The 13456-nt window shown below is 34.3% G+C and overlaps 1 protein-coding gene across 4 annotated transcripts in view; it reads left to right on the forward strand.

Moving 5' to 3' along the window:
• Window positions 1-2872: 2872 nt before the first annotated feature.
• LOC101245072 (transcription initiation factor TFIID subunit 1) overlaps window positions 2873-13456 on the forward strand; it is a 31111-nt gene continuing 20527 nt past the window's right edge. For all 4 annotated transcript variants that reach the window (XM_004242637.5, XM_069299852.1, XM_010324942.4 and 1 more), the window contains exons 1-5: window positions 2873-3155; window positions 3419-3480; window positions 9369-9475; window positions 11177-11239; window positions 11435-11480. In XM_004242637.5, the coding sequence (XP_004242685.2) occupies window positions 3435-3480; window positions 9369-9475; window positions 11177-11239; window positions 11435-11480 (262 nt within the window). In that variant the 5' untranslated portion in view covers window positions 2873-3155; window positions 3419-3434. The remainder of the gene's footprint in view (window positions 3156-3418; window positions 3481-9368; window positions 9476-11176; window positions 11240-11434; window positions 11481-13456) is intronic.

Below are 13456 nucleotides of genomic sequence, written 5' to 3' on the forward strand. Positions count from 1 at the left end.
TTTGATGCGAGCGCGATAATATCAAAGTATGTCATTTGCCTTACTTTTATCGTATATGCTAATTTCTATAATTCTATTACAAAATAAAAAATATTATACAGAAATAATAAATGCATTATAAGTTTTGTGCTTACAATTCAGCAATTACAAATTTATATATTATTAATTGTTGTATAACTTGTCTATAGACCAAACAACTTAATGTAAATTAAATTAAAAAGTGCTTACAATTTATGCTTTTATTTAGTCACAGTCTCATATCATGGTATATTTGTAGTTTCAAGTTTGTTTACTTGAGAAATTAACAATTATCTTGTTAATACAGGTGACTAGTATACTGTTAATAAAAGAATTTTTACATATCATATTTAAGAAAAAAAGTCTAAATCAAATTACAATATTATTAGATTTTAAATATATATACTTGGAAATTTGACGGTCTGGGCCGAGCTGACTTATTTCTTGTGAGCCAGAAAACAGCCAGCCCAATTTACTAATATGTGGGTTGCGGGTTATTCGGTGTATTTTTATAAGGGAAAATTATGATTTTGAATGTTTTGCTTAAATCACGGGATTATGTAAATTTATTGTTAGCATCTTTTATGCTACTGTTACCATTTATTGAAAAATAATTTTTTTTTGTATAAATTTAATTAAAAACAACGTTTTATACAAATTTAGAGTCACCTAACAAACTAAACTATATCCATGGAATGTAATTATGTAAACTATACCCATGGAATGTAATTTCATAACATCTGTTTGCCATATCTGAAATTTTCCCTTTTTATAATCAAATTATAATTTAAAAATATTAACATAAATATGGACTAGGCATTATCATATTCTACCGTTTATATGCAATATATCAATTAGTTAAACATTAAAAATAATTAAATTTAAGGACTACGTATAGTATTTATGTTTACAAAAAAGATATACATCAATTTGAGAAAAATCATACCAGCAGTATCGACTAGCCACAAGTGTTTGAATATTTTCATAATAGATTCAACTTCTATACTTGTCGAGAACACGTACATCATGTTGAATAATGATTTGATATGGTAATAATATGAATATTAAGTAGATCATACTTTCTTTGAGTTCGAACTTTTGTTATTTTTAACGCTTTATTTTATTTTTAATTTTTTATTTATCCCACGGGCCGATCCAGCACATATTGCTTAAGGCCTATAGACCAACATTGCTTATTAGGATCGAGCTAAAAAATCATATTTTTTGGGCAAATGACAAAAACCACATACTTTTAAGGCAAAATTATCATTTGTCCCTTATAAGTCTATAATTACAGAAATTCCTCAAACCGATACAATCATATAAGCGTTGATACATAATTTGATGCGCAAGATACATTAATCGTTAAGTAAGATATATTACATTCTATACATGATACACTAATCTGATGTACATTTTATGCATGATACACTAATATGATGCGCGAGATACATTAATCTAATGCGCGAGATACATTAATCCGATGCGCGAGATACATTAATCTGATGCGCTGATACATTAGTCTGATGCGCAAAAATAAGGAATTTTAAAAATTTGTAAAACTATTAGGGGATAATGGTTATAAGAGAACTTAAACATGGAATTTCTGTCATTTAAAAAAAATGAACTCCAAATTTTTTAACCCTGGTTCATGTATATTATGGCAAAAGTGGATCATGTGGATCACAAGATTGAAGCAAGCAAGTTAGATAGTTCAAAAGATATTGAAGGCGTAAAAATATATTGAGGAGATAGATATAACGAAAATTGAGTTGTTATAGATACTGAGATACACATGATTCTCGATCAAAGTGATGTACTCGAAATTGATACGTGTTCATTTTATTGAGATAGTCATCTTATACAATTCAATCATAAAATGGGAAAATTGTATATAATGACAAACTAATAAATCAAATTAAATGCTATAACCATCATTTGACTTAATTGTGCCCCGTAGCGAACTGTTTGCCAGTCACCTCTCTCCCTCAAACTCTCGCTCGCCACTCTCCTCTCTTGCTCCATCTCCTGCTCGCTTCCTCTCACTTTTATACAAAATACAAGTGTATAAAATCTGTTTTTATTTATATAAAGCGAGAAAAATTGTATATATATAAATATTTTCGTTCCCCTCTCCCAGATATCGCTCGCCACCCTCGCCTTTATCGCTTATACAAACAGAAACGAATTGTATAAATTGTGTTTCTGTTTGTATAAAGCAAGAGAAAATTGTATATACACTTGCAAATACATATATCTTCGTCCTATACACTTATAACTATACGATAAAAAGACTCCCCCTTCCAATTTCTTTTGTTTTTCTCTCTTTCTCATTTTATACAATTCGATTCAATTGTATATTCCCTGCCCAAGTCTCTTTTGCCTTTCTCTCTTTCTCATTTTATACAAATTCAAATTGTACATAATCGTTTTATACACTTATAATTATACAATTCGTTTTATACACTTTGTTTTATACAATTCTGTGCCCAAGTCTCTTTCTCTTTCTCGTTTTATACAATTCGCTTCAATTGTACATGTATAGTGAATAATACACACACACACACACACATATATATATATATGTATGTATATATGTATATGTATGTATGTTTGCTATGGAACGCAATTATGTAAACTTTGCTATAACATACAAATATAAATTGTATTTGCTATATGTGAAAGTTGCCCTTATAAAATTAGGAAATATTTTTCTTTCTTTTTTACGATAAATAAATTTTACCTAATCAAATGATACTTTATTGAGTAAAATATTTAATATTTAATGTGATTTTTACATAAAGAGAAAAAGTGAAAAAATCATAGAAATAAAAATAAATATATTTCTTTTTATATCGACCCGTATATGAATCGGGTTAACGAAAGAACCCGTTTTGGCAAAACTCTGTTCTGCGCCCAAACCAAAAATTTCTTTAGAGCGAACAGAGATGGGAAGAGAAGGGAACGCAGTGAATCTGTATAAATAGATTGATTTACACCCAAAATCTCTTCTCAAATTCTTGTAAAGAACACTCTGTCGATGTTTCTGTTATCTTAACACCTTTTTTTTTTGTTGCTAAATTTCGAAAAAGAAACAAAGAAAAAGAGGAACTTTTCAGCTTTCTACGAATTGAAGTGTATGTTTTCTCATCTTTTTGTAGGTTTGATCATCTATTTTTTTCTAATTAAACAACCCCTTTTCGTTTTTTGGTGAAATTAATTATACCCCTTTTCGTTTCTTGGAATGAATTGGAGTATAACGATTTGAAACTATAGTTTGGTTTGTGTTTTTTGATGAGGGGAGGGAGTAAAGGAGATTCTTTTCTGAATTAGAATCGTTGGGTGTTTTTGGTTGGTTCATTACTAGTGTAAGAATAATAATCAAGTGTTTTTGTTGCAGAGTTGCTGACCTAAAAATGGGTTATGAACCTGGTGGCTCATCCCGGGATGAGCGTGATGAAGGTAATAGTTTTTCTTTTTTTTTTTTTTGGCTTTCTTTGATAGTTAGGAGTTAGTGGTAAGGCAGCATACACACCACCATTCCCAGAGACAACTTGTGGGATTACATTGGGTTAGGTTATTATTGAACTATCTGCTGGATGAAGAAAAGTCAGTAATTTTGTGAAGAATACTGAACTGTTGTTAAACAATTTAGTGAGGTGAAGCCTAGAGCGAAGCTCAAAGCTTATTTGAAGTAAAACTTAGTATTTAGAGGGTTAAAATTTACAAATTACAATGAAAATTAGTAATTTCAGTATCCTGTGGAAGATAATACGAAAATTGGAGTTCCAAAATTTTTTCTTTTTTTTTGATTCGATAATGCCTAGACTAATCTAGCTGTTTCAAAAGCTTTTCGCGAGGATGCAATTGTTTGAAGTATACTTTCCTAAAGTCTGTAGCTTGACCCACTGCCTAAAAAATCGATTCTAATTCTATTTGTTCTTTCTGATTTTGATGCCTTTATCTCAGCGAAAAGACTTCTCGCTTCAAGTTTCTTTCTGATATCCAACTTGCACCCCAATTTTTCTACCAAGTACTTGCATTTTCCTAACAAGGCTTTGGCAAATTGAAAGACATCACCTAGTTTTTTTTTTCCAAATTCAGACCCTGGAATCCCATAGTCTTAACTGTACCTACATCATTTAGATTACACCCTTGAGTGCTTTGGGAGGTGTTTTTTTTTGTGATTGTGTATCTAAAATGCTTATTTTTCTTAGTAAGAGGTATATATTATAAATCTTATGTTCCTATGTCTAGTTAAATTGGGCAGAAACCTTGTATCTGAAACAAGTGGGTTTTCTAGATTAATACTTGTTGATGAGTTTTCAAGTTAAATATGTAACATGGAGGTTTAGTAGTAGGCTTCCTTGTTGCTTCGGTTTTTTTTTTGAAACTGGTAACTTAAAGTTGCTTCGGTTTTTGTAACATTCTCTATAGAATTTTTCTATTACTTGGATCACCTGGTTGTATAACCTCAGTGACCTCATCACAAGAAGAACTACATCAAAATCTTGCATCTTTGAAACAATTACTAAGATTGTTGGAGGAGCTTCTGTATGATTGATGTCTCATTTCAACCTGAATGCTGAAGTCTGAACATATGTGGTGTCGTACTTCGTTACAGATGCTTGCTCCTGGATTGCCTACCAATAATTATAGTTGGTTTTGATATGAATTATGAGGACTTTTAGTTCTCCTTTATTCTGTAACTGTTAGGAAAGACAATTCTTGTATTCGCAAAGAGCTTTTGATATTATTGTTTATTTATTTATTTATCATTGTGATTAGTATTATCATCATCCTCATCAATATCATCTTTTTGCTGTTGATAGTTCTATATACTTCTTCTCTGCATATGACTGTGTTCTTCCCCCTTTAGTTGAGTGATAAGGGAAGCTTGGAATCCTGTCAGGATGTCACCTTTTCTTTAATTATTTCTTCATTTTTTTATTTCATGTGGTGTGGGTGGGATTTGAAGAATCCAAGCTTGAAATGCTATTGAAATAGTGGTTGGTTGGTTGGTCTGTCTAATTGATGTATTCCGTTTCATTTGAAGACTTGCTTTGCAATATTTGCTGTAAATAAATAATCTTATCATAAAAATATTTAAGAAGTTTGGTTGCTCGGTTAGTGCAATATGGTCCAAGGTTGATTTTCTGAAGTCCTAATATTGATGATATATTCAAAAGAGAACGAAGAAAGGTGGGCCAGAGAAATCTTGATCACGCATTGTTCTTCACTAGGTATGAAAACTTAAGTGGCTCATTCGACTAGTTTAGATATGAAATAGGAAATTGTGTATGTGTGTTGGGGTGTGCCGGGGGGGGGGGGGAGGGTAGTGTGAGGCATTGATCGTTTTATTGACAGAAATAAGAGTGGTTTTAGTGCCTACAAGTTGGAGAAAGAGAGCTGTGATCTGGTGGCTTAGAAGTTACTGCTTATCTTTCCAGAATAAGTGTAGTGTGTAAAATCATTTACCTGTCAAACAATAAATATGAAGTGTGGACAGAAGTAAAGGAAATTGTCAGAGTCTTGTGCTTGTATGTTTAGTTTTTATATCTTGACTTTCTTGGCCCGCATATGGTTGCAATGGATCTCATAATCAACAAGTTATATGGAATTTCAGTCTTGTGTTTTTGCGCATCCATGATTTTTTTTCAGAAAGGTAATATTCGTATTTATTGACAAAACCAGTACAAAACCATAATTACAACTTATCAACAAAACAAGATATCTGAATCTAAAATCTAAATAGAGTCAATGATCTCAATAATTGACTCAGTATCCTCTAGTTATATCTGTTTGCACCAGGAACAAAAAAGCTTGATTGATCTTCTGAAGATCACAACTTTTGCTCTCAAAATATCTAGCGTTTCTCTCTCTCCAGACTGTCCACCAGTTATAGGTTGGGACAATCCTCCATCTATCTCTGTCTGAAGGTCCCCCACCTACCTCTTTGCAACTGTAGAGGAGGTGGGTCATTCTGTTAGGCATAGTCTAAACAACACCCCAGTGGCTGATAAAAATCCTCCAAAGTTAGGTTGTCATCCTGCACTATAAAAACAGATGGCTAACTGTCTCAACCTCTTCTCTACACAAATAGCACCTCGAGCTCATAGAAAATATCCTCCTCTTGAAATTTTCTTGTGTCAGGACTGCCTCTCTTGCCAGTAACCAAGTAAAAGATGCCACCTTGAAGGGGTTTTTGTTTCCAGATCTGCTTCCATGGCCATTTTGATGGCTGTTGGCCACCTTTGTTCAAAAACTTGATGCTGAAGTCACCTTAAACATGCCTTTGCTATATTTGTTCCACCATAGTCTATCAACCTCTTTCTTTGTCCCTTTGAACTCTGCCAGAGCTCTGAAAAATTCTGTCACAGTTTCAATTTGCCAGTCATTAAAATTCCTTCTAAATTGGACTTTCCATCCTTGTTGTGTCCAGTTGTCAGCTACACTCATTTGTTGATGTACTGCCAAAATATACATCTCAGGGAAAAGATTTTTTTAACTAGCATGTTCCAACCATTTGTCCTCCCAAAAGTAGTATTGCAAAAAAACCTCTAAGGTCCATGGGGGCTTTAAGCGCAAAGAGAGAAAAGAATAAAATGTATGTTTTTAGTCCAAGGCTAATAATTATAAACATGAATAACAAATAAATGACCAAAGAAATTGTAAAAAATTTATGATAAAGTGAAATATCAATTGTTTAGTGTCGCTTCTTCATAAGAGGCTCATTGGCAAGGAAAACTTTGTCTTCGAACCTTGATGACGACACTGAAGCGCATAAAGCGAGAGAAAGCGTTCAGCACGTTTTGAGCCTCGCTTTAGGGCTTAAGCGCGCTTAAAGCGCGCCTTTGATAACTCTGCCCAAAAGGATGTCTTACTTCCATTTCCTACCCTCACAGTTGTGTTATTTCTCAAAAAACGCCAAAAGATTCTAATAGACCTCCATGGACTTACACCATAGGGTGTAGAACCTCATTTGTCATCCATTTGTTCTCCTCTCCATATTTAGCTTTAATTACTTTGCCCAGTGAACTTTTGAGACTCTTGTGAGTATGTCCAAAACCACTTCAGTCTAAGGGCCTTGCTTTGTATTTTGAAATTTCTTACTGCTAACTCCCTTGCTTCTTTCCCCAAAGAACCTCGTCCCGTTTGACCAAGTGTCGAATAGTAGAGACATTTTCCTCACTCCTTTTCCAAAGAAAATCTCTCCTAATATTGTCTAAACTTTTTATCATTCCATCAGGAATGGAAATATAGACATCATATAGGTTGGGAGCAGTGTCCTGAAAGCCGATGAGGCAAGGCGAGGCTCGTCGCCTTTTACTATTGACGTGGTGAGTTCAGAAAGGCGACAAAAGACGATAAAAAGGCGAATGGCGACGGCTTGGCAAGGCGTCGCCTTTTTATTCTTTTTTAGAAAGATCTGATTTAATAATTAAAAGGCAATATGAGGGTTTATTTGATGTTTTTGCAAATATGGGACTTCTTTTCTCCATTGCGACCCTCTTTTCTCCGGTTGTCCTCCCTCACACTACTTTGCGACTCTCTTCTCCTGTTCTCTTCCCTCACTACTTCGCGACTTGCTTCTTCTTTTCTTCTCCAGTTCTCCTCACTACTGACGAAGAGACCTCATCTGCTCAGCACCCAGCAAGTACGGTTTAAGATTTGTTTTTTCTTCTTCTTCTTCTGCTCTTCTTATGTCCTTCTCGTCTTCTTTCATATGCAGAAGAAGAAGTGCAGACTCTCTTTCTTATTTTGAAGCTACTGTTAACTGACAACATTGTTTTTTTTTTTTTAAATTCAATCCTTCTATATTTATTTCTACCCCACTCAATTTAGTTCCATGCTAATTAATATAGTATTTGCTAATAATATATGTTATTGCTATTGAGATTTTGGATATTTATATAAGCAATTAAATATTTTACGTTTTTGGTATTAATTGGCGCCTCATTCAAAAAGGTGAGCGCCTCGCCAGACCCTTGTCGCCTTTCGCCGTCTAACACTAGACTTAGGAGAGCATCCAAAACAGAATTGATGAGAGTGACTCTGCCGCCTAAGGAGATATATTGAGATTTCCATCTAGTTAACTTCTTCTCACACTTTTCAATCACTTAGTTCCAAATGCTCATGGCCTTTGACTTGGCACCTAGAGACATACGTAGGTACATAGTAGGCAGGGAACCTACTTCCCCTTCCAGAATTTCAGTCAAACCCAGGGACCTCATTGATTGGGAACAACTGGTTTTTCCTCCGGTTTATATGAAGTGCTGAAACTCCTTCAAAAAGCACTAAAATGAACCCTTTCTGTGGAAATCCACTATGACCAAAAGTTGTAATATAACCCCCAAGGCTCGGATCCAAGTGGTTTTAGATTTCAGATTCAAATTTTTGCATCCTTTTACTGGGTATTACCAATGTAAATAGATTTTGGTTTCGCCCCATCTCCATTCCTTCTGGATAATTTGTTCAGCCATGTTCCGGTTTGGAAACTCGAACAAAAACGAGTTGTTTGCCATCTCATATATGCTTATTCCAAATATTGCTTTATCAAATAAAATTGCACTCCATCTCCTGATGCCTGATAAAGAAGAGAGTTCTGTTTCGCCCTCTTTAAATGAAGCCACTATGCATCTCTTGAAAAGACCGGTGTCTCTCGCTCCATGGGGTTCTGTAATGTGGAGATCACCTTCATTGTAGGAGAGTGTCGTTTCACAATGAGTCTTTCCTAAATAGTCTGGATTGTTCGGCAAACTGTGGTTGGTGAGAACATTGAATGAACCTTTTACCTTCTTTCTATATTAAAAGCTATGTCATTCTTCCAATATGTATAGATGATTTTTTTTTTGTGGGAGCATATTTTTGGTAGCTTATCTACTTTTAAAAAGTTTTGTTCTTAGTGCTTCTATCCTTGGTCTTCCAGCTGAGTTCCTTTACATCGACATATGGTCTTTTTGAAGCCTTGTAGATCCACCAAATAGGCCTCATTATTCTTACTATTTTTTTTGAAATGGGCAAGTATTATTGATGTCCAAAACCAGCAGTAATGTGCCTGTGATTTCAAACAAGAATCCAGAACAGAGCACTGGTAAAGAGAAAAAGGAGCAAAGGAAACAATCCTGGCTATACTATACAAGAAACTCCATTAACTGTAATTGGGTTCATTATACACTATCCATTCCTTTTTACAGCGAAAGTGTATCAGCAAAGAACGATCTGATTTGGCCTACAGGACTGAGTTCTTCAGTCCATCATAGCGTCCCATTATTTCTACTTGTTTCTGCAAGTGAGGAAGCTGGCAATCTCAGTGTGATTTAACTGACAGTTATGTCTGATTTTTGCAGATGATGAGGAAGAATATGAGGAAGCTGGCGGTGGTAACCGACTTTTGGGATTTATGTTTGGAAATGTTGACTACTCTGGTGATCTCGATGTTGACTACCTTGACGAGGTGATTTGCTCCTTTCTCCCCATGTAATTTGACTGTCATACAATATGCTGTGAGCCCCAAATTAATATGTTAGCAAGTACTGAAGTGTCTCCAAGTAGCAGTGGAACTTAACCGGATAATCATTTGCTGGTATTTCAGCATAAGCAACTCCATTATACGAGTCCGGAGCCAAAAGGGTAACAAAAATTTACTTTGCAAAAGCAACTTTTAAGCTCTATATGGGAAAGCAATTTACTTAAAAAAATAAACTTAAAACAATATGCAAACACAATTTTAAAACTCTATATGGAAAAATAATTTACTTTAAAGAAGCCGCAAAACCAATGTGCCCTTGTAAGGCGCATGTCAGCCGGGCCTTACAAGGCTCAAGGCTGCTGCGTCTTACAAGGCGCATTGGTTCCGCGTTTTGCGGCGGATGACCTAATTTAAACGGTGTCTAAATTTGTTACCCTTTTGGTTTGATAACTAATTTTGTTGCCCTTCTGGAAATTTTGAAATTTTTTGTTGCCCTTTTGGCTTCGGACTCTCCATTATACCTTCACATGGGCCATCTTTTCTATTTTAATGTGGAAAGTGGTCAGCCTAGGTTGGGCATTGATTGAGGGTCATGAAGTGTTCAAGCTCCCTTTCACTTATTTTAGTTGTCGCTAGGAGCAAAACCTAAGGAGTACTCGCTTGGAATCCAGTACAAAATTTTGGGAGGACCATGAAGGTTAACAGTTTTTCCCAAGGGAAAATCTGATTCTAATTAAAAGCACACACTCCTGCTTCAAATATTTTGTGCCCATGCTGCCTACCCCAAAATTAAGTTGCAAATTTTACTGGGTCAAATGTTTTTGTGAAGCAAAACAGAGTGTGAATTAAGTTGCAAATTATAGGGTCAAATGCCCCAATGGCTATGTGTGAGAGGTTGACTATGGTGAGGCTGATGAGAGGTAGAGGTAGGCTGAGGAAGTATTGGGGGTAGGTGATTTGACTGGACATGACACACCTGCAGCTTACCGAGGATACTGACCCTAGTTAGGAGGTTATGGAGGTCGAGGACTAAGGTAGAAGATTAGCATGTAGTTGGGTGTTGTTTAGCTTCTTTATCAGTGTTATAATTATAACTGTTATGATTATTATTACGCTTATACTGTATTATCCTTTTTTATTGGTACATGTTATTTCATTTGCTTCAGTTATTGTAATACTAATGTTGGTACTGTTCTTCTCTCCATTATTTCCTTTTCGAACCCGCTTTGTTATGCTATGATGTGATTTACTTGAGTCGAGGGTCTGTTGGAAACAACCTGTCTACCTTTACAAGATAGGGGTAAGGTCTGTATACACACCACCCTTTTTCAGACCCCACTAGTGGGATTGCTCTGGGTATGTTGTAAAAGAATGCAATCAAACATGTTATTACTTATGCAGGAAGTTATATATGAATAATTACCTCCTAACCAGCTACCAAACGACTCCCAAGTGTAGTATTTCTTTCGATAAGTACAGTTGCAACAAGAGCCAGGTGTTTCCTGTAGTTAATATCTTAACAATCTCATCCAAGGGAGGATGCTAGCAGGGTTAACCACCTATTTGTGGAAGTATCACTCATTGCATTTTCATGCTCAGATCTCGCATGTTCCGTTGTTTGAGCTGTTCCTGGTGTCTTCTTTGCTTATGAAGAGGACAAAATCTTATAGAAATTATGTTTTTCAGGACGCCAAGGAGCATCTTGCTGCTTTAGCTGACAAGCTTGGTCCTTCTCTGACAGAGATAGATGTATGTAACAGAACTCTTTCGTCATTTGGAATTATATCTTCTGAGAAGTGTAGACCCAATCTTTTATCACTATGATTTTATTTGGAATTGTATTTCGGATGAGGTAGTACAAATATGAATGATTGTTACCCAAATTTCATCTGATTAGATTTGGTGCTAATATTTTCTCCATGTTTGTTCTTCTCGAATGTTCAGTTGTCGGTGAAGTCCCCACAAGAATCTGCAGATGCTGCTGAACAAGGTACATGTTTCTCCATGAATGCCGCCTGATGCAGTTTCTTTGATACTTCCATTGACAATTCTTTTGTCCTTCTCTTTCATCCTATAAAAGTTCTCTTTTACACTGATATTTAAAATAGTTCTACCAAATGGATCTCTAGTTACTTCATCAAAAAGTTCTACCAAATGGATCTCTTTAGCAATACTAACCTGCAGCTGAGATTCTTTTATTTAACAGACTTTTCTATGTCTTTTGCGTGCCAGACTGCCAGAAACTCTTATGTTTCTGCATTTTCGGTTTGTTTGGAAACCACCTGGTAATTGGAATTGGTGTAATTACTAGGTTAGTAATTACCAGCCTAGTAATTACACTGACCTGTTTGTTTGCTACAATTTAATCACAGTGCAATTAAAAATGTACTGTTTGGATGCACAATTGCAATGATAAGATTATATTATATTTTAAAAATAAAAGTTAATTTTTAAAAATTTATATCAAACAAATAAGTAGATTTATAATTATGTTAATTAAATATTTAAGACATATTGTCTTTTGAAAATATATCATGTAATTAATAAATATGTTCTTAACTAATATTATGGAAAAATAATTGATTTATATTTTTCAAATTAGTATATTTCAATTGAATTAAATATAAAAACTAAAAGTACAAGATTTCTATGAACATCATGAAATGCATGTTTGACAAAAAAATTAATATTATTAATAAAATGTCATTAATTGTTAAAATATTAGACAAAATGATAATCTATCAAGTCTAACTAAAAAATAAATGAATTGCATTGTGAAGTCTCAAGTCAATACTACTAAAGCAAATGTAACATAAGTTCTAAATTCAAAACAAAAAATTTAACATAATATTATTATGTCAAATTTCAACATAACATACATAAATATTATTTAAGAGAAAAATAAACTATAACCTTACTTAGCAATGAATTCTCTAGTTTAAAAGTTAGAATACTAACAAAATTATGCTAATGAAAAAAAAAACATTGTATAAGAAAATAGATAATATGTAAAATTGTATGGAATCACATGAAATAAAGGTTGAAAATGCGAAGGAAATGAAATATAAATAAAATAGAAAATAAATTATTAGGAGTTTTTAGAATAATAAAAATAAATTTTTTTTAAAGTATAAATTAAAGAAAATAAAACTAATAATAAAATAAAGAAATTAAAAAGTAATCAGCTTGTGGCTTGTAATTGCACCATGTAATTACCAACAATTCACAGTCCCTCCCTGGGAATTGGAGAGTATAATTACTCCTGCCAATTACACCCAATTACCTGCAAACCAAGTAATTACATGACCAACCAAACACATCAATAGTTGCACCAATTACACCAAATTCAATTACCAGGTGGCTTTCCAAATAGGCCCTTCTTTGTGTTATTATATCTGGACCTTGGTGTGTTCAAGCTCCAATGGGCTTCTAGGTCTTTATTCTGTTTTCTATTTTTTTTTTTTTGAAATTGGTAAATTGTATTCCTTCAGCATTAAGGCTATGCTGGCCACCTCCAAGTACTTTACAAAAAGAGAAGAGAGATACTCACAAAAAAGCCTATAAATTCCACTAATTGGATTTCCTCTTCTATACTCTGTTCTTTACACCAAAAACCTAGTAAAGTAATTACTTTCCACTTAATCTTCAAAATAGAGGATTCTTTTCCTTCAAAGATCCTCTGGTTCCTCTCCTTCCAAATGGTCCACCAGATGCAGGCTGGGACTGTCCTCCACCATATTTTTTGGCTTTTGCTTCCTCCTCTTCTGATAACAGCTAAGCAAGTCTGCAGTATGTTCAGGCATGATCCAATTGATCCCAGCAATGGCAGTGAACATAGCCCAAATTTGTGTTGTTACTTTGCAATGCATGAAAGGTGTTTGTTGGTTTCTAGTGTCTCCTTGCAGAGGAGGCATCTAGATGCTATGATGAACCCCCTTTTTTGCAATGCCTCATGTGTCAAGCATG

This window comes from Solanum lycopersicum, chromosome 7, assembly GCF_036512215.1.
Source record: "Solanum lycopersicum chromosome 7, SLM_r2.1".
Classification (NCBI taxonomy): domain Eukaryota; kingdom Viridiplantae; phylum Streptophyta; class Magnoliopsida; order Solanales; family Solanaceae; genus Solanum; species Solanum lycopersicum.